At 41.7% G+C, this 26,852-nt stretch overlaps 1 protein-coding gene across 1 annotated transcript in view; it reads right to left on the bottom strand.

Moving 5' to 3' along the window:
• LOC137638743 (centrosomal protein of 76 kDa-like) overlaps positions 1 to 26,852 on the bottom strand; it is a 141,201-nt gene that overhangs the window by 17,431 nt on the left and 96,918 nt on the right. Inside the window, exons 9-12 of the mRNA XM_068371085.1 lie at positions 21,176 to 21,273; positions 17,873 to 18,070; positions 14,942 to 15,171; positions 14,086 to 14,226 (exon numbers count right to left, since the gene is read on the bottom strand). Coding sequence (XP_068227186.1) covers positions 14,086 to 14,226; positions 14,942 to 15,171; positions 17,873 to 18,070; positions 21,176 to 21,273 — 667 coding nt within the window. The remainder of the gene's footprint in view (positions 1 to 14,085; positions 14,227 to 14,941; positions 15,172 to 17,872; positions 18,071 to 21,175; positions 21,274 to 26,852) is intronic.

The raw sequence follows: 26,852 nt of genomic DNA, 5'->3' as shown, positions 1-26,852 counted from the left end.
GAGGAGGCTGCCTCATAGCATGAGGCATGCGTTGAGGAGGCTGCCTCATAGCATGAGGCTCCTGCCTCAAGGGTTGCGCCTGCCTCAAGGGTTGAGGAGGTTGCTGCGCAGAGTGAGGCTCCTGCCTCAAGGGTTGAGGAGGTTGCCGCATAGCATGAGGCTGCTGCCTCATGGGTAGAGGAGGTTTCCGCATAGCATGAGGATCCTGCCTCATGGGTAGAGGAGGTTGCCGCATAGCATGAGGCTCCTGCCTCAAGGGTTGAGGAGGTTGCCTCATAGCAAGAGGTTCCTGCCTCAAGGGTAGAGGAGGTTGCTGCATAGCGCTGGAACCTGGCAACTCCCAATGCGGCAGCTCACGCATGGAAGCAGGAGGAGCCTCAAGAACATACGTCTGGCAGGGAGGACTGCGCAGAGGTGGAGGAGCGCTCGCAGGAGGAGGTGTGCTAACCTTCTCTGCCTGATACTCCTGCATCAAAGCCGCAAGCTGAGACTGCATAGTCTGCAGCACAGACAACTTGGGGTCCACAGAAGTTGGAGCAGAGGCCTGTTGAGGCACCGCTTTACCTCTCTTAGGAGGTGTGCAGTCATCAGATGACTGCGGCGAGTCCGAACTGGCCCAGTGGCTACACCTGGGCCGTTGGACTAGCTCGGATGGGACCTTACGTTTGAGAGGCCTAGAGACCTGGGTCCACCGTTTCCTCCTGGAAACTTCTTCCGCAGACGAGGAAATTAAGGGCTCAATCGTCTGGGAGTGGAAGTGACGATCTCTATCAGATACGCCCGCAACCACTGAGGATACAACTGTGCGCCGATCAAGGCCTGCCGAACCCTTTTGCCCTTCGACTTTGCTTCTCCCCTGGGCTTGGGAGCTTGCAAGAGGTCCCGGACTGGGAGGACGACTGGCACGCACAGAAGTATCCTCATGCGCAACACTGACACTGACACTAGGCACAGCACTGGCACTAACACTTCCCACTGCACTTTTCACTTTAAGTTCCTTGACATCTGCCAAGAGAAGATTGTGGTCACTAACTAAAGACTCCACCTTATCACCAAGAGCCTGAATGGCACGCAACATATCCGTCATATCAGGCTGAGCACTCGTAGCAGGTTCGGGGGTCACCACCACAGGGGAAGGAAAAGGTTGAGGGTCATGGGGGGAGGAATAAACCAAAGAGCGAGAAGAACTCCTCCTAACTCTCTCCCTCTCTAACCTAGTCGTATACTTGAGGAATTCATTAAAATCGAATTCCGAAAGCCCAGCACATTCCCCCCATCGATCTTCCAACTGACAGGATTTTCCCCTACAGTCGGAACAAACGGTGTGAGGATCAACAGAGGCCTTCGGAAGACGCCTATTACAAGTCCTAACACTACATCGCCTAATTTTAGGAGCTTGAGAGTGGTCGGACATCTTGAATTTAGAGAACAGTCATGGGGGAATTCCAAAGTAAAGCAAAGATCGTTAACCAATAAATCAATTTAATTCCAAAAGCTATCTAAGCTAAGGGAAAAGCTTCCTGTACAGCGAAGGCTAAATTTTAGAGCAAATACTTCACCAAAACCGTGAACAAAGACTCCAAAATCAACAGCGTATCCATGTAGGTCTTGCCGGCGGCACGACAGAGGAAAAATTGAGGTGGTGTTGACAAGAAGTACTGGAGTACCTGACCACAGATGGCGCTGGTGAGTACACCCCCCTCTTGTATAGCGATCGCTGGCGTATCCCGTCCGTAGATTTCTGTCGGGCAACGGAGTTGACAGCTACATGATCATCGGGTAAGATTAATATTGAAAAATATACTGTAGTGGCAATATCAACATCACCACCTATCACTCTCATATCCTGCACAACCAGTATAAGCATTCTAATATGCAGCACTATAAACTGCCGAGTATTAAAATTACAACTACAGTACTGTACTGTATTAATAATATAATACTGTACTTCCCTGTATGATGATGATGATGACAGTAAAACATTACAGAAAAAAAAATACACAATAATTTCATCACCAATACCTGTTAACTACTTGGTTGTCATGTCATATACCTGTAATACCGTACTCATGATATAAAAAAAATATAATATGATTCTATATATGATTAAATAATATTTGTCAATATAAAATATAATACAGATTACTGAATTGTAATATGTGATCAGCAATATGAAAAGACCAATATTTTTTTTCTCTTTGGAATAAAAGTAAAACTTGTAAGAATTCAATCATTCATTCATATCATAAGCTTAAGTAATTTTTATCTAGATGAAGTATGTTATTTCACGTTGATAAATGATGAAGTTAGAATCTATATAAGAATCCTAATAATTTGATTACGTTCTTATTTGTTAACAAAAAATCTGCACTCTTTTAAAGAATACTTTTTAAGGGTATCATAACATGATAATATGAAATATATGAAACTCTACTAAATAATAATCTTCCATATGGAACTTGAATCTCACAGGCAAACTTAAATTAGATTTCCCTTTACCTGTTTGGTTGTTAAAGGTAATGACAATGTCAACAACTTTTTTCTTTTTTCTGACTGCACAGTTTTCACTGTTTTATTATGAATCTAAAATTTTTAATAACTAGAGCTATCCTTAAAAAACAGTTTTAAAAAGTGCAAATTTTATAATTAACTAAAGAAGTTAATAATTTCTTCAGCTAAACAAAATTGGTATGATGTACAGGTGGATGGGGTAGGTAGATTAGAAATAGCAATGGGTGACCACTTGTGCTCAGTCAACCGTGAAAGGGTTCAGCGAAGCATGAGACTTTTTTTAATGACGGACTAAGAAAGAAATGTATATAAAATTCATTTGTATATTGAATAAAATTAATGCAGGTAGCATATACTGTAGTAGGAACTACTGAATAAAATGGAATAAGGATGATAAGGAATAAGAAAGGGAATAAGGATGATAAGGAATAAGAAAGGGAATAAGGATGATAAGGAATAAGAAAGGGAATAAGGATAATAAAGAACAAGGCAATAAAAGATAAAAAGGAATAAAAAAGGGAATAAGGGTGCAGTATACACAATACACTAGACTAAAATGAACATTAGAAATGTATGAAAGAAATTAAAAGATAGATTAAAAGCAAATGGATGCCTATCTCCTCTTGAGGAATACATGACCCACTTGCAGGTAATTTAAGACTTAGAAAACATTGAGGGACATTACACAAGTCCAACAATAACTGTCTTTGAAAAGCATTAGTTGCTGGTCTAGTTGGGTGACGTATTATCTTACTGAAGATGGACTATCATGGAATACTCACTATATCTAAAGTCTTTGGTTATTCTTTCACCTCCAAATTAAATAGTTTCTTCATTGTTTCCAAGGACAAAATCAATGTACTATATAAATCAAACACTCCTAATATAATAATTCTAATAAATTTATTAAAATAGGAGTGTTAGCTAGATTAATTCACCAAACTTGTAACTGGGCTCCACAAGGCACTAGAAGAGTTGGAAGACCCAAGCCTACATGGCTGAGGACTATGAAGCGTGAAGTAGGAGATGCATGGAGAAGTATTGATTTAAAAGTTCAAGATAGAGACGACTGGCAAAATCCAACCGAGGCCCTTTGCGTTAATAGGTGTAGGATGATGTGATGATGAATATAACATTCCAAAATTAATTATTATTTTCAGTAGTTACACAAACCTATGTCCTTTAAAATAAGGAATGTCTTCAGTGCAGTTGGAATGGACATTGAAATCTTTAACGGGGTCATTAATGCAGGTGGTGAGCACTGGCAAGTATCCCTGCTAATTCTCCTGTCAAAGACTCTTCATTTCTGAACTTCGACACCGGACTGGCAGGAGTGGTTGAAGTGGGAAGTTTAACTTTTAAAGAACTTAGGTATGTGCAGCTAGGTAAAATACAACTTTAAATATTTGTCATTTGTCCTTCATCCTTTAAAATAGGGTTACTCACTTATTGGCGTAGGTAATTCTCTTAGAACAAAAACGATTGGTTCTTTTTCTTTCCTGGAAAATGCCTGTCTCCCTGGTCCTGTACAGGAGCAAGAAAAATTACTCCAGCAACCTCCTATAAGCCCATCATAGGGATGAGAAGGCTGATAGGGCCAGGCCAGTACTTTAATAAATATCTGGTACTCAATTGATGAAGGAATCTTTCTCCCCAAAAGGGGGAAACACAATCTGGAATGAAATATCTTGTATGAGATGGCCAATTGGTAGGTATTTATTCCACCATCCTGCCTCACGTTAAAGAAGGATGGGTGAGAACTAGTAAGAATGGTGCTAAGAAATGTAGCTTACCACCATCAATGTCAGATTCTGTGTGTAATGGTACCAATGTTTCATACACAAGTGGGGGAAGGAAAGAAAAAGCAATCAAGTCATTCTATCTTTTCTCAATACCCTGTACTTACATCTAACATGTTACCATAGACAAGAGGCTACCTGTCCCATATGGGAGCTGGGGTGGCTACACAACCACTAGCACTGCCACTAAAGGGCCAAGACCAAAAGTGTAGAAGGACTTTGGGGGTATGCTCCTTTGAACAGAAGGATGTGAAGGTTGTTTGGAACTTATCTGACTAAAAGATTCTTTGGAGTCTAAAGTGGGATCAATATCCCTGACCTTGTGGGCTCTAGTTTGAACTGGTACCAGGACCCCCTCAAACATTGAAGTATATAATCTTAACTGTCTTGACATAGCCAGGAATAGGGTGCTCTTGACAGTGCTTTCTTGGCTCTGCAAGTGCTGAGTCACTGATAACCAAGCCTGAAATGTCAAGTCCTCTTCAAATAGCCCCACAGAACTCTCATGGTCAACAAAAGCATCTCCTCTTGATGATAACCCAGAGCTTTATGAAGCTAGGAGATGGAGAAGGTTGTGGGTTGTGTGCTTGATCACTACTTTGGGCATAAAACTAAGATACTTTTTTCCAACCAACTGGGATAAATATGAGAATATGTGCAACCTACTAACTTTCTTTGCCAAAGGTACTACTAGCAAAGAGGCAATCTTTGAAGTTAAAACTCTGTCAGATGACTTTATCAAAGACTCATATGAGGTACTGGGGTGGAAAAGAAAGCTCAAAGCTCTTCAGAAGCATAGACAACTCCCATAAGGAAAGATTTATGCTCTTTAGTTGATAGAAAAAGCTCAAGGCTTTCACAATTGCAACTGAGAGTTGCCTCTTCATGAAGATTGATGAGCAAGTCTGCAAGATGCTAACAGAACAGGATATCATTCAGCTTTTGGCCATCTAGGAGCAACCAGGTTCATCCAAGACCTGTCATGAACAACACTCAGTTAATCATACTGAACGGGGGAAATGCGTAGGCTTCCACATATGTATTGGGCACACAGCTCCACAATATGGTACACCACCCAGATGTACATCTGTTATGTCAACTTACAAAAAGGTAAGAAAACTGTGCCTTCTTGCTCGCTCATCAACATTCTGAGTGCTAACTTAAACTTTATTAGAATGCTTATATTTCCAAAATGTTGATGCAAATGCATTTCTTCTGTTGACCACACAACTGATGTGATCAGGTTACCCAGGTAAAAGCCCCAACCCTCCTTCAATAAATCTGAGAACAGTTGCATGTCTGAAGGTGGAGAACCGAGAGAAACTCCCCTGGTGACATTTCCTTCATCCAGCCACCAGGAAAATCAACCCATACCTCCTGTCCCACAGAAACAAGATAGGATGGGGGATTTCTAGAGGCTGATCAGTGATCATATACCACTGAATGGGTCTCTGGTGGAAATGCCTGTTACTTCCCCGAGTAATGAAATCCTCTAACGAGGAAGGGTGGCTGAGAGGACTTAACATCGAGCTAGAAGAATAGTCTGGACAGAATGGTCTCACTACCTCTCTAGGTTTGTGTTGAGATCATCTGATGGAAACATAATGCATGCTAAAATATACAGTAGGGAAATATTTGGAGAAAACACAGTCTGTAATGGGTAAAATAAATAGGAGGGATTCAATAAAAATAAGAAGACTTAATGTTGAGATACCAAACCTTTTACTTACAATGGCCCTTATATGGGGTGTCTAATGTAATGTTCTGTAAAAAAAAAAAAGGGGGGGGAGTAAACTTGTGAAAGCATAATGTACAAAAGTGCTTCACTAGTCTTCTATATTTACATTGGTCTTTATGTTTTTTATTTGTTATATATGCTAAGCATTCTTTACTTTATAATACAGTACAGTACTATACTGTATATGCATTCAAAAGTATTATCTATAGTTTTCAGGACTGTGGTGATACATTACTATACATATATGATCATAGATACTGAATATACAGTAGTTTTTGGCTCAAGACAACTCTATAAATGTTTTGCTTTTTTAGAGAGCAGTAAAATGTTATTTTCATTAGTAAAATAAATTTTTGAATATACTTACCCGGTGATCATATAGCTGTCAGCTCTGCTGCCCGACAGAAAAACCTAAGGACAAAATACGCCAGCGATCGCTATACAGGTGGGGGTGTACATCAACTGCGCCATCTGTCGAGCAGGTACTCAAGTACTCCATGTCAACACAGAACCAATTTTCTCCTCGGCCCACTGGGTCTCTATTGGGGAGGAAGGGAGGGTCCTTTAATATATGATCACCGGGTAAGTATATTCAAAAATTTATTTTACTAATAAAAATAACATTTTTCAATATTAAACTTAGCCGGTGATCATATAGCTGATTCACACCCAGGGGGGTGGGTAGAGACCAGCATTACATGTTGACATTATTATGAGCTAAGTATTTTGTATTTCATTTTAGCAGTTATTCAAAATAACAAACATAAAATAAATAAGTACCTGGTAAGGAAGTCGACTTGAACAATTACTCTGCCTTTTTAAGTACGTCTTCCTTACTGAGCCTCGCGATCCTCATAGGATGCTGAGCGACTCCTAGGAACTGAAGTATGAAGGGTTGCAACCCAAACTAAAGGACCTCATCAAAACCTCTAATCTAGGCGCTTCTCAAGAAATGACTTTGACCACCCGCCAAATCAACCAGGATGCGAAAGGCTTCTTAGCCTTCCGGACAACCCAAAAACAATAATAAAACATTTCAAGAGAAAGATTAAAAAAGGTTATGGAATTAGGGAATTGTAGTGGTTGAGCCCTCACCCACTACTGCACTCGTTGCTACGAATGGTCCCAGAGTGTAGCAGTTCTCGTAAAGAGACTGGACATTCTTAAGATAAAAAGACGCGAACACTGATTTGCTTTTCCAATAGGTTGCGTCGAATATACTTTGCAGAGATCTATTTTGTTTAAAGGCCATGGAAGTTGCGACAGCTCTAACTTCGTGTGTCCTTACCTTCAGCAAAGCTTGGTCTTCCTCATTCAGATGGGAATGAGCTTCTCGTATTAACAGTCTGATAAAATAGGATAAAGCATTCTTTGACATAGGCAAAGATGGATTCTTAACTGAACACCATAAAGCTTCAGACGGGCCTCGTAAAGGTTTTTAAATAGAACTTAAGAGCTCTTACAGGACATAAGACTCTTTCTAGTTCATTTCCAACCATACGATAAGTTTGGAATATCGAACGATATTGGTCAAGGCCGAGAAGGCAGCTCGTGTTTGGCTAGAAAACCAAGTTGTAGAACATGTAGCCGTTTCGGATGAGAATCCGATGTTCTTGCTGAAGGCATGAATCTCACTGACTCTTTTAGCTGTGGCTAAGCTTATCAGGAAAAGAGTCTTAAAGGTGAGATCTTTCAGGGAGGCTGATTGTAGCGGTTCGAACCTGTCTGACATAAGGAATCTTAGTACCACGTCTAAATTCCAACCAGGTGTAACCAAACGACGCTCCTTCGTGGTCTCAAAAGACTTAAGGAGGTCCTGTAGATCTTTATTGTTGGAAAGATCTAAGCCTCTGTGACGGAAGACTGATGTCAACATGCTTCTGTAACCCTTGATAGTGGGAGCTGAAAGAGATCGTTCTTTCCTCAGATATAAGAGAAAGTCAGCTATTTGAGTTACAGAGGTACAGGTCGAGGAAACGGATACTGACTTGCACCAGTTTCGGAAGATTTCCCACTTCGATTGGTAGACTCTAAGGGTGGATGTTCTCCTTGCTCTAGCAATCGCTCTGGTTGCCTCCTTCGAAAAGCCTCTAGCTCTCGAGAGTCTTTCGATAGTCTGAAGGCAGTCAGACGAAGAGCGTGGAGGCCTTGGTGTACCTTCTTTACGCGTGGCTGACGTAGAAGGTCCACCCTTAGGGGAAGTGTTCTGGGACCGTCTACTAGCCAACGAAGTACCTCGGTGAGCCATTCTCTCGCGGGCCAGAGGGAAGCAACTAGCGTCAACCTTGTCCCTTCGTGAGAGGCGAACTTCTGCAGTACCTTGTTGACAATCTTGAACGGAGGGAATGCATATAGATCTAGATGTGACCAATCTAGTAGAAAGGCATCTATATGAACTGCTGCTGGGTCCGGGATTGGTGAGCAAAATATTGGGAGCCTCTTGGTCATCGAGGTTGCGAAGAGATCTATGGTTGGCTGGCCCCAGGTGGCCCAAAGTCTCTTGCATACATCCTTGTGGAGGGTCCATTCTGTTGGAATTATTTGTCCCTTCCGACTGAGACAATCTGCCATGACATTCAAGTTGCCTTGGATGAACCTCGTTACTAGTGAAATGTCTAGACCTTTTGACCAGGTGAGGAGGTCCCTTGCGATCTCGTACCATGTCAGAGAGTAGGTCCCTCCTTGCTTGGAGATGTACGCCAAAGCCGTGGTGTTGTCCGAGTTCACCTCCACCACTTTGCCTTGAAGGAGAGACCTGAAGCTTTTCCAGGTCAGACGTACTGCCAGTAGCTTCTTGCAGTTGAAATGCATTGTCCTTTGACTCGAGTTCCATAATCCCGAGCATTCCCTACCGTCTAATGTCGCACCCCAGCCTACGTCCGATGCGTCCGAGAAGAGAACGTGGTTGGGAGTCTGAACAGTCAGGGGAAGACCCTCTCTAAGGTTGATATAGTCCTTTCACCAAGTCAGACCAGACTTTATCTTTCCGGAAACCGGGATCGAGACCGCTTCTAGCGTCTTGTCCTTTTTCCAGTGAAAAGCTAGATGGTATAGAAGAGGACGGAGGTGTAGTCTTCCTAGTGACACAAATTGATCCACGGATGACAGTGTCCCTACCAGACTCATCCACAGCCTGACTGGGCAGCGTTCCTTCTTCAGCATCTTCTGGATGGATAGCAGGGCTGGGGGTTGATCGTCTTGTTCAGCAACGTCCTCATCAGAGGGTTCCTCATCCGAAACTGATGAGGAAACGGCAACGGAGTGGGCAACGTCTGACTCGCTGAATCCGGTCGCACTGGTGGATGCGTGACGGAGCCGGACGCAATATCATGGCACTGCTGCACAGTCTGTGAACTGTCAACAACCATGGGTGCGCAAGGAAGTACAGCGTCAACCCGAAACTGTCTAGACTGTCTGGGTTGTGCAGTCAACACCCTACCGGGTTGCTGAGGTTGACGTACTGCGTCACAACAAGTCACCTCTGCTGGTTGTTGAACGTCTTCCTAGTGACACACTGAACGTCAACAACCACCTCCGAGCGTCGCTTAACGTCAACGTGCGACTGGCAACCCACACTGGGTCGCATCGGTGGAGGAACCACCTCAACTGGCAGACGCGAGTAGGATACCTCAGCGTCAACAGGGCGCACAACCAACCGGTAGGAAGGTTGTTGGCCAGAAGGTTCTTCTCCGTATTTAAGTCCTCTATCAAGGACACAAGCTTGGACTGCATGTCTTGCAGCAAAGCCCATTAGGGTCTACGGGAGCAGGTGTGGCAACAGACAGGGTTAGCGACTGAGGCGGAACCGTTTACCATCCCTGGAAGCCTTGTTATGTGTGACATAATAGTACAGCAAAACTTCAAAGGCTCGACGAAAGTTGAGAAGTTGACCTGTAAACAACTGGAGCGTCTCCTGGCTAGGCGCCAGGGCGAGTCTACCAGAATTGAGAAGTCTACCTGGGCAGAGGCATGAACTCCCAAGCCGAGAACTTCTCTCGTGTCCTATCAGACTCTCGCTCTATAAGCCAGTTTAAAAGAAGGGAAATCAAAGGCTGTATCCCTAAAACTCCTCCTGGTGCAAAAACCAGTCGCCTAGCCAACGTAACGCTCTCTAGGAGAGCGAGAGAGCACTAGCTTAACAACAACGGCTTCGAAGTAGCTAGGCCTAGTGTAAGTTCTGACGTGAGGCGAACGAGGAGCAGCAGTTACAAGATCCGGACGAAGATCCTTAAAAAATCATCATGATTTAATTAAAGTCCATAGGAGGCTAAGCAGCTTAAGGCTCCTCTCCAAATGACAGAGTCCTCAAAGGAATATCAGTAGGAGGGAGAACAGCACTTTCTCATCTACAGGAACCTTGTCCGAGAAAAGCTAGGTTATCTCAGTGAGGGTCTCACTGGTGCATTAGCAGCAGACCAGAAGGCAACGTTATGTAACTGCTTGACAGTCTGTGAACTGTCAAAAACTGAATTGTCAACCACAACAGGTGCGTGAGGACATACAGCACTGGTGCATTAGTAGCAGACCAGAAGGCAACGTCATGAAACTGCTTGACAGTCTGTGAGTTGGCAACAACCATAGCTGTGTGGGGAAGCAAAGCCTCTACTCCTGACTGACTAGTCTGCTGCGGGCGAGTAGCGGTAACCACAGTGGGTTGCGGAGGTTGACGCACAGTGTCAAAACAAAGCAACTTAACTCCACCCTCCTGTTGTTGTGGTAACTCGCGAACGTCAACGGAGGGTAGCGTGCGTCTGTGAACGTCAACGTGCGGCTGGCAGGGTACACTGCGCATGGGAGGTGGAACTCTCACAGGCGGAGTGCGGGAGCAGGTAGCGTCAGCGTCTACTGTACGCACAACCGTGGTTGGTTGTAGGCTAACGGGTGCAGCGTCAACCTTCTCCGCACGATACTCCTGCATAAAAGATGCTAACTGTGTCTGCATAGACTGTAGCAAAGACCACTTAGGGTCTACAGTCGCAGGTGCGGCAACAGACGGTGTTACTGCCTGTTGCGGTACCGCTTTGCCTCTCTTAGGAGGTGAGCAGTCGTCGGAAGACTGCAGCGAGTCCGAACTGACCCAGTGGCTACAACTGGGCCGTTGGACTTGCGCGGAAGGGACCGACTTGCGCTTAATAAGCTGCGAGACCTTGGTCCAAGGTTTCTTACGAGAAACCTCTTCCGCAGACGAGAAGTAAACGGGCTCTCTCGTCTTTGTGTGGGTGGGGCGATCTTGGGTAGATACGCCCGAAACCACGGAGGGAAAACGTCTGTTCGTTGATCAAGGCCTGACGAACACATAAGTCGTTCGACATTACTTCTCCCCTGGGCTTGGGAGCTTGCAAGAGGTCCCGGACTAGGTGAACGACAGGCACGAACAGACGAACCCTCGGACACAACACTGTAACACTTTGCGCATATCACTTTATCACTTCGATTTTCTGTTTTGCACTTATTTCACTGAAATCGAAATTAATACTAGCAAAAACAGAAAACATATATAAAGATAAAGAATTCAGTGGCTGGAAAAGAGACTAAACACTAGTTCAAATAAACTACGTTTACAATCTCTCACCGCACATAGCCTGGGGACAAGAATAAAACCCTAGAAACGTTTTACCTTCTTCCCCGTACAGCGACTAGGGAGGAGAGTAACACGAGAACAACGTTACCCGCTTGAACGGAACGTTTTTTTTTTTTTCTCCTCTCTCTCCCTCCGTCTCTATCTCTCTCTCTCTTTCTCTCTTGATTTCGCACCTGAGAGAAGAGCCCAATTATATATCGTCAAAACATGTTATTTGGCTAAAGGAAAAAACTGAAAGGTTTTCCAAATAAAAAGTTCCTTTAATTTAGAATTTAAACCATTTAAGCTAAGAAAGAATGAACGAAACGTCAGAATCGATTTACTCTTACTGCAAAGTGACACCGTGATACACTCTCTCTCTATCGTAACGATAGAGCGCATGTTGAACGTCCTGAACGTCAACAACTGCGTAGTCTAAAAAACTAAACGTTAGTTCATCTTTGAAAACAGTACGAGACTATCAAAGAAATTCTTTCATAAAACATTAAATTTAAAAAGTTTTAAAATTCTTTAAAGGCTAAATACGATATAACGGGCTCAACGTTGATTAACTTCGGTTCCAAGATAGGACCGCCTACTATCAGGAAAGGTCGCATATAAACAAAACATAAAAATTTATTCTTATATGTTTATAATAAATGGAAAGTTAATCGAAGAGGCCTAATAAAGGCGGAGAGATATAAAATATATAGATCTATAACGTGTTAAGCAAAATTGCTAAAAACCTAAACACACTTCCGTCTAAGGGAAGGGTCGGCCATTTAAAAGTGAAAGAGAGTCCATACTCTCTTTGTCACCATAATTAAATCTATCCAAAACGAGTTCAAGTTTTGAGATGAAGATAAAACCCCTGCATAGCGAAAGCTCAAAACTGGAATAGTGTACTTCACCAAATAGTTGTGAAAACAAATTCAGTTAGTAACAGCGTATTTAGTAGGTCTTGCCAGTGGCACGACAGAGAGAAAATTGGTTCTGTGTTGACATGGAGTACTTGAGTACCTGCTCGACAGATGGCGCAGTTGATGTACACGCCCACCTGTATAGCGATCGCTGGCGTATTTTGTCCTTAGGTTTTTCTGTCGGGCAGCAGAGCGGACAGCTATATGATCACCGGCTAAGTTTAATATTGAAAAATATGATTTATGGACTTATTTCATAGTTATGTTAATTTTATAATGTTATGTTATACTGTTCTCATTTTTGTGTATTCTTTAGGTTATATTGATTCAGTATGTGCATGGATTGAGCAGGCTAGGTAAATTTCAATTTCAGGCTAGCATGGCATAGCATAAGCATAAGACTGGAGTACTTTTAACACTTTGCAGTTTTCTGCACAACCATGTGGACCTTTTAATGTGTTTAGGAGAGATAGTAGCTTTCCATATTCCAGATTATTTTATAAAAAAACTTGTTAAAAACAACCAGTAGAGTACCCATTCATTAGCTTTAAAGCACTGAGTAAGAAGAGATCCAAATTTTAGATGCTATATGGATAAAGTTATTAAACCGCTTTTCATCCCGATGCTAAACCCATACAACACACTTTCAAGATACCTACATTATCCAGAATACTCTCTGTAACAAGATTGTTCATTCACAAAGCCTTTACAAGCTCTGTCCTTATAAGTTATATTTACAGTTGGCAGTATTTGTGTGCATACTTTCCTTGAAATTAGTATTCGTTCTCATGCAATCTTAAGGCATTATATATGATTCAAGTGTTGAGTTGATCACAGCGAAAACATGCAGCATTTATATTTCCTCATCTCAAAACATTATACCTTACCACCACAGTAAAACAGTCTGACATATTAATGTCACCTGAATTTGAAAACATTTATCTCAGAAGTACGTAACAGCAAACCTCCGACATTGATACAGTATTTATTAATTTATAAATTGAGCATTAATGAGGATTGTTCGGCATTCTTTTCCAGAAAGGCCATTTAAATTACCTGTATGAAATGACTAATATATTCAGTATATATCTGGTAATATAATTCTAATATATTGTTTATCAAATACAAAAACAATTTCATCTCGTTTCTTCTATCTTTCACGTCTTACTATCTTGCCTTGAGAATACGTTGGTAGCTATATCTATACACACATTTGATGAGGAAGTAGTACCAAGAAAGCAATTCTGAATACCTAACTGGTACAGTACTGTATTGCAAATTCAAATTCAACACACCCAAAAACCTCTCAACTTCCTACAGTACAGTAATGCTATCTATACTGAACAGCTTTTAATTGTTTTAAGTTATGATTCTATTTAGATATCTTTGACTGCTGCATTCTTTAAGGTTATTTGATGATGATGATATCTTTTCAACACCTTAGCTTAACCTTACACTGTCACATAAAGCTGGACACGGTCTTTTATGAGGTGACCTAATCAATTGGGTAATACTACACTTTATGGCAACCTTTAGATCTTAAAAAGAGAAAATTACCTTCCCCCAACTGGTCTGCAAGAGCTGGCAACCATCAACCAAGTCACTGATATTTCTTCTGGGTAACTAACAGTTATGACCCTTACTGCCAAAGACACATTGTCCCCACGGCACTCTACAATTTCCCGGCCGATACCTGAACTGTAAAAGAAAATCATCATTATAGGCAAGGCAGCTATATTAAAAAGATTATATTATACTATTTAACTGTAGCAGCAAACATTAGACTTATAGTCTAGATTTATGGTCTACATAAATCATGAGCAGTACATATCTGATTCCAAAAAATTTATTGATGACTGTCCCCCCCACCCCCCCACCCCTGATCGTCACAAATCCTGAAGCTGTAAGAGGTAGTAAAGAGCCTCACGTTTAGTTTATTTTGCCTGACTATAACAAGGCTTCCACTTTCTTAGTCATTCTATATTTTTTTGACAGAATCAATACTTGAATATTCTTATTCTATTTTCCTTATTTATATGAGTATTTATTCCCTTTAATATCATTCTTTCTTTTGCTTATGTGTAAAAAAGAAAATAGTTTCTTTATCAATTTATCATTTGTCTCAATTTTCTGTTACCATGAATGGTACTTAAACAACACAGATTTCTTTCTTATGTTTTTTTTTTTTGGGGGGGAGGGGAGTCCATCAGAAATGGTAGATAAAAAGAGAGGTGAAAACTATAAAGTGGGGCTTATTATAAATCGTTGGTTATATGAAAGTCATTATATTTGTTTATTTTATGAAACTGTAAACAAGCAAAAGGAAATACTGGATTATGGGGATATGAATATACAGTACACTTTCTTTAACTTAACAAATAAAGTATAAAGACTTAAAAGAAATCAATATTACCTTAGAATTGATGAGAAGGCTCTTCTCGGTGAATTGTGAATGAAATGAAGAGGAAAAGCCTTAAAGGTGTATCCTTCAGGTACTGTGTGCATGAGTGCAGCTGAAAAGTGTTCTGGGCTACCAATATCTTGGTTGAGATTTCCATAAATAGTTTTTCTTTCATACGACCACAATGCTGGAGTCAAAACATAACTTAAATGTTCATCAAATTTCGTGCTTAATCCTGAATCCTGGAAAAGAACAATAGAACATGGATTAATTCCAGATCCACAATAAGAAAGAAAATGTTTGAGGACTTCAGCACATAAAAATATATGTATACAATATGAGTATCATAAAAATAACCTATTGCTACACCAAATAAAAACATATAATTCAACCACTAAAAATGGAACTTTGTGTTTCAGGAAAAGGTAAATTCTTGGTATAAATTATCAGTAAAGTTTCAATACCACAAATTTTTAGATTTGTAGTTTTCCTAACCATACAAACATGAGTCTTTTAATTAGGGGACATTGTTACAGCATGAGATGGAATCGGTTTTCAAAAGCAGGATACAGGTTTAAAAGTTATTCATGAATGGCAGTGATAAGGGAAAGTGACAATGACCTAGAGACTGATCATACATACATATGATCAGTACCAAAGCTCCTCTCCACCCAAACTAGGACCAGAGAGGGCCAAAGCAATGGCTGTTTTTGACTCTGCGGGTAGACCTATAGGCTCCCCCAAAACCCCCAACCTTAGCTCACAAGGATGGTGAGGTTGCAGACACTACAAGAAACTATTAAGCTTGAGTGGGACTCGGACCTGTCCAGCAGATCGCCTTGTGAGTGTACCTTCCCTTACCCTCGTGACAGTGTGCCCCAGCATTGTGACTCCTGTTGGAGCATTTTGTGGTTTCTCTTCCTGGGGAAGCCTCATCGTTGATGGTTACTCAGACTTTGACTGTTCTGCTTGTGGAGCTAGGAGCAAGGGCAAAGAAGAGGAAGATGTGTGTGCATCATTCTACTTCCTCCTCCTCCTTTTCCTTCTTTTTGTCCTCCAACCCTAATTCAGACTCTTCTCAGTAGAGAAGAGGAAGAATTAGTAGTTCAGGAAGGCCAGCCAGTTGTAGGGGAAGTGCTCCCTGTAACACCAGCTCTCTCTTGAGGGGAGTAGACGGCACCCGAGTACAGTAGTTCCCTTAGGTCCGGGCTATTCAGTAGTCACAGAAGCTGGCCAGACGACAGGTGTATGGCCCCATACTCTGATAGACGAGCTTCGGGGACCTCCATCGCCACTACTTCCTGGACTTTGGACACCTGCTCCTCCCTCTATTGAAGCTTGGCCTTTCGATTCGATGGAGACGATGGTATCCTTCGAAACATTTCAAGGGTCGGGGTAACACGCACAGGGGAAGGGGCGGGGAACACAGGCACTGGGATAAGGATCAGGATAATACCAGGGATAGGGGTCACAGTACACTTCTCGTTTTTACCTGTACCTTTCTCCTTAAAGGCCGCGAGATTTATGGCTCCTGAATCCGGCACTCTGCTACCTGGTTAGAGTGTTACCTCACCAGACTTACCCTTCTTTACCTTAAAAGGAAACACTGGGCTCCCTAACGCAGGAGGAACCACTCTGCCCTTCACCACTGGCATCACTGGGGACACTCGAGACACAAAATGCACAGAGGGTACAGGGAAAGAGGTAGCCTTGGCTACTAACTCCCTCAAAATAGTCATGGAGGGTCTAAATGAAAGACTGAAGAAAGACAAAGCCTTCTTGAGGTCATACTCGTTACTAGCAGTTCGCATGGTCAAAGTTAGGGGGGCCTAAGTCTCTGAAGGGGAGTAACAAACACCACGAGTTCCCTGCACTCCAGCAAAACCTGAAAACTCATCCAATGTCGACCCAAGTCCTCCTGATACCTAGAGGGTACTCTCTGGTGACCAATCCAGGTTTAAGGTTTAAAGATTTACAGGCCGCTCATGAATGGAAGAGGCAGCTAGATCTATAGGCTCCCCCAAAACCCCCATCCTTAGCTCACAAGGATGAAGAAGTTGCAGTGACCAAAGGAAAAAACGAGTTTGAGCAGTACTCGAACCCCAGTCTGGTGATCACCAGTCAGGAACGTTACCACCGTTACCACATAGAAAAGGCATGGCAGCAGCAGCGGCACCCCCTGAGGAGCCAGGAGCAGTAAAAGACTTCCCCAAAGTCTTCTTGGGCATTGCCTAGTCTGACCCCAACAAATACTTTTCATGCTCCCCCCTTTCAAGGTATATACCTGCCACTATACCAGAAGCCACAATCTACACTCTGTACAAGACAATGACTGCAAAAAGTCGTACCCTCTACATGAGGCACAAAGGGTGTGAGATCAACAACAGGTTTAACCATAAACCGGTTGCAATGTCCTCCCTTCCCCCAGCAGACACGAACTTCTTCCTTCAATTCCATCATAATTGATTACAGTATCATTCACATCCTGAAGAGAGAAAGAAATTAGAGTTACAAAGCACTGTCTTGTAGATCCGTCCACAACAGTGAATGAAACGAAAGGGAAAAATATCCGAGTGGGAGTAGTTCAGCTCCCTACCCAGTTGGATAATCAATCGTTATCCAACTTTTAACAACCGGTTGCAGGTCGCGCTGAAACGATATGCCTTAATAAAAGTAAGATGGCTTGTATGCTACATAGGAACAAAGGAACGATTTAAGAAGACCATTTCAACAACAAATTTTCAGTATAAATTATCAGTAAGTATTCAATATGGAGTTTTACCATTATAACCTGGGAAATAGTAAATTCTTGCTAGGAGCTATCAGTACCAACTAATTCAGAGAAAGTTAGCTGGAGAAGAACAGATAAGTATTAGAAAAGAAAAAATGCAGCTAGAATCTTTAGTATTATCAATATGAAGTAGTGTATATTAAAGTACTTACACTTCGGTGTTCAATAATCAAGATCTTCAGCTGGACTTCTAAATCAGAACTTCTTTTGTTTGCATCAAAAGTAGGCAAGTTGAGTGGCAGGTAACACACTGTCTTATCAGTAACACTAGAAATAGCACTAGATGACATTCTTTTCCAAGCATTTACATCCTCCAAAATAAAATTACAATAACTTATTATATTAGATGCCTGAAAAGTAAAAGAAATATGTTGGGTAAACTCTTAGGACATACAATAACATTACAAAATTTAAACAATAAAAATCATATTGCAAATAACCACCGAGATTAAACTGTGAATTATCTTTCGGGACTATGAGTCTGAACCTTATCTAAAACACAAATAATCTCTTCGTAACTTATAATTTAATGAGACCACTGAATCATATTTTAAGCATATCTATGAATTTGACCAAAGGGCTAGGTCCTCCAAAACCTCTAATCAAGCAAAGTGGAAGGATAGTAATTTCTTTTAAGATTATAGGGACTGGATGAGATGTAGGAGGAAGGAAGTAGCAGGGAATCTGAAAGGGCATTACAAAAAAGTATTTGTATTACAGTAGTACCTCAATTTACAAGTGACTCTACAGATGAGAAAATTTTTATGAGTATAAAAATTCAAATCAGTTTAAAAGTATTGTATTATATTAATCTGGGAGCAAATATTTGCCTCTAATTGCACATTTTTTTTGTACTTGAGTATTGTACCAAGACTCCCATGATAAACAGATTTCCTCGGGTACATGATACAATATCTGCAAGACTCAAATTAATACTGTATACTTTGAATATTTGATACAAATTTAGATACTGCATGTCTCTATGAACAATACTCTACACAGTATTAACTTTTGTGTGTGTAAGGTTTTAAAACTAGGTATACAGTATGCCTAAAAAAAATATAGCATGGGTCCTTGGTAACATCTTTTCTTATTATTTTCTTATAAAAGAAGGGGAAAATGAAAGCTGTTACGTATTTTGTAGAAGGGGAAATGGTCAAAAGATTTTAAAGAAGAAAAATGAAAACAGTGTTAGCATAATTATGATTTGAGGTTATAAAAAGGTCTGTGCAGATATTGTGCCACCTGGTATGACCAGTAGAAAAGAGTATAGTGGCAGCCCATTGCATGGGCACGCTGGCAAACGGATTACAGTAATAACTCGCCTTATCCCAATTCACTTATCGCCCTCTCCCTTCATCACAGATTTATAAATATTAAATCTCTTCATGGACTCCTCTTTACATTGCAGGTTTGTCAGTGTGCCCATGCAATGAGCTGCCACTGTACTCTTTTCTACTGGTCATACCAGCTGGCACAATATCTGCACAGACCCTTTTATAACCTCAAATCATAATTATGCTAACACTGTTTTCACTGTTTTTATATTTTTCTTATTTTAATTACATTTTGTTAAAAATAAATGTTTGGACTTGGAAAAACTTAAATATAAAATAACAAAATTCATGAAAAGTTATAAAAATAATGGAAAAAAATATACTACTGATTTCTGGGAAGCTCCACAAACAGGGTGGGCTCAATCCAGCCATTCATAATTACTATATAAAACCTATACATACTCCATCACGTGAGCATGAGAAATGAAACTGACGCCTTCCATGGCTTTGCAAGAGGAAGTGTAGTATCTTTTTTTCATCTAATTTCCATGCCACTAAAATATTCTAAAGTATAATTTCTATTTTTCCTTGAGAAATATTAATTTGTATTCATTTAAATTGTTTGGAGTATCATTTTTATTTTTCCTTGTGAAATATTAATCTATATTCATTTCTGATGTTAGTGTACCAACCGTGTGTCACACCATTGTACATAATTCCTTTTGTATATATTATGCTTGTATCTGCGCTCTTCCCTCGCACTAAAAAGAACCTGAATGATCATGTCTCCGGTTTTCCTCTGAACTTTGTCTGTCTCTCGAACATGCCATGTTCTGTTGCCTTGCCGTTTTGTATATAAAGGAGAGTGTTCTTTAATATATAACTCAGTCGTTTCCAACCTGCCTTTGACTTCACACCCTTACTCGGCACCGTCACATTGGTGACCCCGGAGTGACTCGCTCCTCCGGCCTCCCCATCTCCCCTACACCTCTCACCGTTACTATGACGCCGTCAACGCATACCTTCTGCAGCAGTACTCGCCGTCGCCAGCCGCCCGTATAGCAACGCCTTTTCAGCTCTCTCAACAACCGTTGGGGGACCAAAAGGCTTCGCTCACCCTCGGGAAAATGACCAGTATCACTCGCCTGCAACCTGCTACGGACGGCTCCCCTCGTGAGGTGAACCTACTTCGTGCCCTTATGGACAGCAACTTCATGATCATCAAAACCTCCATCAACGCCTCCACTCGTGACGAAGAGGACACCTATTCAACTTCAACCGAAGCTGACGTGAATGCCGTAGGACACGCCTATGAATGCCGTAGGACACACGCCTATGAATGTCGTAGGCCTATGAATGTCGTAGGCCTATGAATGCCGTAGGACACGCGCCTATGAATGCCGTAGGACACACTCGCCTGTGAATGCCGTAGGACACACTCGCCTATGAATGCCATAGGACACACACGCCTATGAATGCCGTAGGACACACTCGCCTACCCCGTGACGAGCCGGACCGGCAACACAGCCACCCATCATCCACCACCCGCTCGCTCCCCAACCATCGACTTCTACAGCCACTCACTGCCGCTAATCGGCGCAGTTTTTACTACTACCTCTCCAGATTCAGGGCACCTATTTAACATGTTCAGTATGTCACTTTTAGAGGGGGAGCCATGTACCAACCGTGTGTCACACCATTGTACATAATTCCTTTTGTATATATTATGCTTGTATCTGCGCTCTTCCCTCGCACTAAAAAGAACCTGAATGATCATGTCTCCGGTTTTCCTCTGAACTTTGTCTGTCTCTCGAACATGCCATGTCCTGTTGCCTTGCCGTTTTGTATATAAAGGAGAGTGTTCTTTAATATATAACTCAGTCGTTTCCAACCTGCCTTTGACTTCACAACCTCTCTCCCGGCACCGTCACATTAGGGATTATAAATTGTTCAATAATTAGCATTACAAACCTTTAAAAATTAGTTTACATATGGATTGCATTGAAAGATTTTCCTTTATTTCCTATGATTAAAAATATTTCAATTCACAAGCATTTAGTTTGTGAGCTCAATCTCATACCAAATTAAAACTCATAAACCAAGGTACCACTGTATCTACTGCACCATAAAAAAAGGCAATACTATATCATGGGAGATAGCAAGATTAACGTAGCCTACCTGACAACAAGCATAGAAATGGCTTTCGTTGAATATACAGCCAATTGTTTCATATTCATGGCTAGACTTTTGTCCAATCTTGTGAATATACCTGCAACCTGTGAAGATAGATGGAGAGTTAGATAAAAACTTTTGGGAAATATTATATACCTTGCATACTTTCATAGTCAGTTACAAAAGATACAGTACAGTAGTTTAACAAGGCTAAATACCTAAACATATATGGATTGTGTAGTTGTCCTTATAGGAATAAAAATTGGGGTTTTATAAAGGGGATTTTGATGAAGGAAAAATCTCTTTCTGGGCGAGGAACCTGTGTCGCCCAGTGAAATGCTCCTTAAAGCACCATTTCAAAGGTATAAATACTGCTAAATATACCAGAGAAAAAATTTGCATGGAATGCCAGGAGTATACCCAGCTCATTCACCCCTAAAGGGTGTCGGTATTAAAACTGGGGTAGTGGTATCACTCGCCCCAGTTTTAACACCGACACCCTTTAGGGGTGAGCGAGCTGGGTATATTCCTGGCTTTCCATGCAACTTTTTTCTCTGGTATATTTAGCAGTATTTATACCTTTGAAATGGTGCTTTAAGGAGCATTTCACAGAGCGATACAGGTTGAGCCCAGAAAAGAATTTTATACCAATACTTACCTTCTAGTCATCATGCTTTAATCATTGAATCCACTGGCTTCCCACCTCATTAATTTACACACACATCGTAAATATATACAGGACTGTATATCTCATTATTATCTTATATTTTGTTAAAATAGAAATATCCACAGCCTTGATACCATGAGTTTTAATATTTACATGCAGAAAATACTCTGCCTCCCATTCCTAAATATTATTACTAAGTCTTTAATAGGATCTGACATATACTTCTTAGTCCTGCATTCAGAGAAAACAGGGGTAATACACTACATTATTAACTACAGTTTGTAAAAGTTGAACATAACTTTGGTTCAGAAACAGTGGTCAAAGGAACTGAGCGACACATTTGGGGTCCTTGTCCTTTCTTCTAACTTCAATTCCAATAACATTTGACATGAGTCCAAACCTGTTCATAGTTTTAACATTACTGTATTTTGTTGTCTTTATAATGTCCATCTATTAATAGCTGAAATACAGAGTTTTTATCATAAAAATAAAAAAGGGATTTTGACGTAGGAAAAATCTATTTCAGGGCGAGAGACCTGTGCCGCCCAGTGAAATGCTCCTTTTATATCATTTCTAAGGTAACAACTGCTATGAATTTTACCAGAGAAAAAATTGTATAGGAATGCTAGGTTGAACCCAGCTCGCTCACCTATTAAGGTGTCGGTATAAATAACTGGGGCATGATAAATCACAACCAGAAGTCTCGCACCATTTACATAACTTCTGTCAACATCCCCGAACAGCGAAGAGCCGTTCAACAACCTAACTCCAATCGCTTCTACGAACGAGCCCACCCACGCTAGTGACGTCACTCCTATAGCACCCCAGATTGGGGCCCGGAAGGGAGGAACGGGTGGGTTCACTGGGCGGCACAGGTCTCTCGCCCAGAAATAGATTTTTCCTACGTCAAAATCCGTTTTCTGGGCTCTGACCTGTGCCGCCCAGTGAAATACTACCAGAGAATAGGGACCCAATATGTATAACAAGCCTCACACACGAACGGAATTCGCCCAGGACGGAACAAAGTGATAATCGGTGTCAACATCCCCGAGGGGATATGAACAAGGCTGATTCCGAACCTCCATACGAGAGCGAGTGAAGACATCCCTGAGGTGGGGGGTGTCGGGGCTGGGGGGGGGGGGGGGGGGGGGCGGGTGAAGAGGCTAACGGGAGGGGCAGAAGAACAGGTGTACCAACCTGAACTGAGACCCATGACTGAGATCACGCGGAAAGACTAATAATAATTATATCACTGATATGGTAATATGAAAAAGGGAGGCATGTTGGATAATGACAATAATAAACGTAAAATAACGCCGGAGAGGCAGGGGAAGACCAAGCCTAACATCGCGGGAGATACCGAGCTAGGCAGGGCTGCCAACCAAACAAGGTGTCGGTGAGGTGCCGACAACAAACATAAAATAATAACTGCCTCGCGAAAGTCCCAACGAACAAGCATAATAGTAAAATAATGTATACGCTAATATGATCGCTACTACGAACGTGAAGCGTAAACGAAGTAAAACTAGTAACGCCCGAAGGCGACCAGGCATGCCAACCTCATGAACAAGATATCGTAATATCATAACTAGCTGTTAATATAATAACAGACAAATACCATAATATAAAATAACATGGGGTGTGATCCGTGGATACCCAAAAAGTTCAGGACGAGAAACAATCAGTATAGAAGACTGATTGCTAAGCGTCAAGAACGAGAGAGAGAGAGAGAGAGGAGGTAGCCAGCCAGCATGGCAGACCCGATGCGGGGTCGCGTAATATAAAAACTGAGATAATTAAAAAACCAAGGGCAAGACTACCTCCAAACACTCAAAACTCATAGATCTGGTACTTAACTTAGGTGGAATAACAGTAGAATCCGACATCCTGGGATAAATCCTGGGTAAACCAAAGGAAAACACACACCACAAAAGAATAACAGCGTTCAAGCAGGTGCTATGAAAAGGAGTGACGTCACTAGCGTGGGTGGGCTCGTTCGTAGTAGCGATTGGAGTTAGGTTGTTGAACGGCTCCTCGCTGTTCGGGGAAGTTGACAGGAGTTATGTAAATGGTGCGAGACCTCTGGTTGTGATTTATCACGCCCCAGTTATTTATACCGACACCTTAATAGGTGAGCGAGCTGGGTTAAACCTAGCATTCCTATACAATTTTTTTCTCTGGTAAAATTCATAGCAGTTATTACCTTAGAAATGATGTAAAAGGAGCATTTCACTGGGCGGCACAGGTCAGAGCCCAGAAAATGTTGAGGATAATAGGGAGGCAGATATAATTGCTGTTGCAGGTGTTGAGGTGCCAGTGATGGGAGATGAGAATGAGAGAGAGATTACAATAGATGAAGTGAGGAGAGCACTAAATGAAACAAGAGTAGGAAAAGCATCTGGTATGGATGGTGTGAGAGCTGAGATGTTGAAGGAAGGGGGTGTGACTGTACTTGAATGGTTGGTGAGATTGTTTAATATGTGTTTTGTGTTGTCAATGGTACCAGCAGATTGGGTTTGTGCATGTATTGTACCACTATATAAGGGTAAGGGAGATGTGCATGAGTGTTGTAATTCAAGAGGTATTAGTTTGTTAAGCGTACTGTAGTTGGAAAAGTGTATGGTAGAGTAATGATTAATAGGATCTAGGATAAAACAGAGAATGCAATCTTAGAAATACAGGGTGGTTTTAGAAGAGGTAGGGGTTGTATGAATCATATTTTTACAGTAAGGCAGATATGCGAGAAATATTCAGCAATAGGTAAGGAGGTGTATGTTGCGTTTATGGATCTGGAGAAAGCGTATGATAGAGTTGATAGGGAAGCAATTTGGAATGTGATGAGGTTATATGGAGTTGGTGGAAGGTTGTTGCAAGCAGTGAAAAGTTTCTACAAAGGTAGTAAAGCATGCGTTAGGATAGGAAATGAAGTGGGTGATTGGTTTCCGGTGAGAGTGGGGCTGAGACAGGGATGTGTGATGTCACCGTGGTTGTTTAACTTGTATGTTGATGGAGTGGTGAGAGAGGTGAATGCTCGAGTGCTTGGACAAGGATTAAAACTGGTAGACGAGAATGACCATGAATGGGAGGTAAATCAGTTGTTGTTTGCGGATGATACTGTACTGGTTGCAGACACAGAAGAGAAGCTTGGCCGATTGGTGACAGAATTTGGAAGAATGTGTGAGAGAAGGAAGTTGAGAGTTGATGTGGGTAAGAGTAAGGTTATGAGATGTACGAGAAGGGAAGGTGGTGCAAGGTTGAATGTCATGTTGAATGGAGAGTTACTTGAGGAGGTGGATCAGTTTAAGTACTTGGGGTCTGTTGTTGCAGTGAATGGTGGAGTGGAAGCAGATGTACGTCAGAAAGTGAATGAAGGTTGCAAAGTGTTGGGGGCAGTTAAGGGAGTAGTAAAAAATAGAGGGTTGGGCATGAATGTAAAAAGAGTTCTATACGAGAAAGTGATTGTACCAACTGTGATGTATGGATCGGAGTTGTGGGGGATGAAAGTGACGGAGAGACAGAAATTGAATGTGTATGAGATGAAGTGTCTAAGGAGTATGGCTGGTGTATCTCGAGTAGATAGGGTTAGGAACGAAGTGGTGAGAGTGAGAACGGGTGTAAGAAATGAGTTAGCAGCTAGAGTGGATATGAATGTGTTGAGGTGGTTTGGCCATGTTGAGAGAATGGAAAATGGCTGTCTGCTAAAGAAAGTGATGAATGCAAGAGTTGATGGGAGAGGTACAAGAGGAAGGCCAAGGTTTGGGTGGATGGATGGAGTAAAGGAAGCTCTGGGTGATAGGAGGATAGATGTGAGCGAGGCAAGAGAGCGTGCTAGAAATAGGAATGAATGGCGAGCGATTGTGACGCAGTTCCGGTAGGCCCTGCTGCTGCCTCTGATGCCTTAGATGACCGCAGAGGTAGCAGCAGTAGGGGACTCAGCATTATGAAGCTTCTTCTGTGGTGGATAATGTGGGAGGGTGGGCTGTGGCACCCTAGCAGTACCAGCTGAACTCAGTTGAGTCCCTTGTTAGGCTGGAGGAATGTAGAGAGTAGAGGTCCCCTTTTTTGTTTTGTTTTTGTTTTGTCTCATTTGTTGATGTCGGCTACCCCCCAAAATTGGGGGAAGTGCCTTGGTATATGTATGTATGTATGTATATCACTACAGAAGGTGATGAATGCAAGAGTTGATGGGAGAAGTACAAGAGGAAGGCCAAGGTTTGGGTGGATGGATGGAGTGAAGAAAGCTCTGGGTGATAAGAGGATAGATGTGAGAAAGGCAAGAGAGCATGCTAGAAATAGGAATGAATGGCGAGCGATTGTGACGCAGTTCCGGTAGGCCCTGCTGCTTCCTCTGGTGCTTAGATGACCGCAGAGGTAGCAGCAGTAGGGGATTCAGCGTTATGAAGCTTCATCTGTGGTGGATAACAGGGGAGGGTGGGCTGTGGCACCCTAGCAGTACCAGCCGAACTCGGGTGAGTCCCTTGTCAGGCTGGGAGGAATGTAGAGAAGAGGTCCCCTTTTTTGTTTCATTTGTTTGATGTTGGTTATCCCCCAAAATTGGGGGAAGTGCCTTGGTATATGTATGTATATCACTACCCTGGATTAGGTTACTGAAGACCTTTCTTAAAATGAACCACCTGAAATAAACTTGACACTGTCTTTCGTAAATTACTCAAATGGATAAACTAGATGACAAGAGAAAACCGCTTTTTCCCTGGATAATACACTATGCTCTACCTTTTCTGAAACCTGTCCATCTACCATGACAGGGTTTTCAACACCCTATCCTCCCATTTCATCTTGCTAAAAATTTCCCAAATTGAAACTCTTATCATATGTTCATTTTGTAATCAACTGCAGATTTTGTGAAAATATATTATATTTATTACATCACACTATTAAATGTAACAGCAATTTTCAGTCACAACTTTTTATGCTATATTTGCTAAAATTTCTTCATACATTATCCATTTTTTACTTCTTCATTTCCCAGTTTCCATATTATTCCTCTGACAAACT

Source organism: Palaemon carinicauda, chromosome 3 (assembly GCF_036898095.1).
Source record: "Palaemon carinicauda isolate YSFRI2023 chromosome 3, ASM3689809v2, whole genome shotgun sequence".
Classification (NCBI taxonomy): domain Eukaryota; kingdom Metazoa; phylum Arthropoda; class Malacostraca; order Decapoda; family Palaemonidae; genus Palaemon; species Palaemon carinicauda.
The sequence above is the reverse complement of the archived record's forward strand: the minus strand, read 5'-3'. Positions and strand labels throughout refer to the sequence as shown.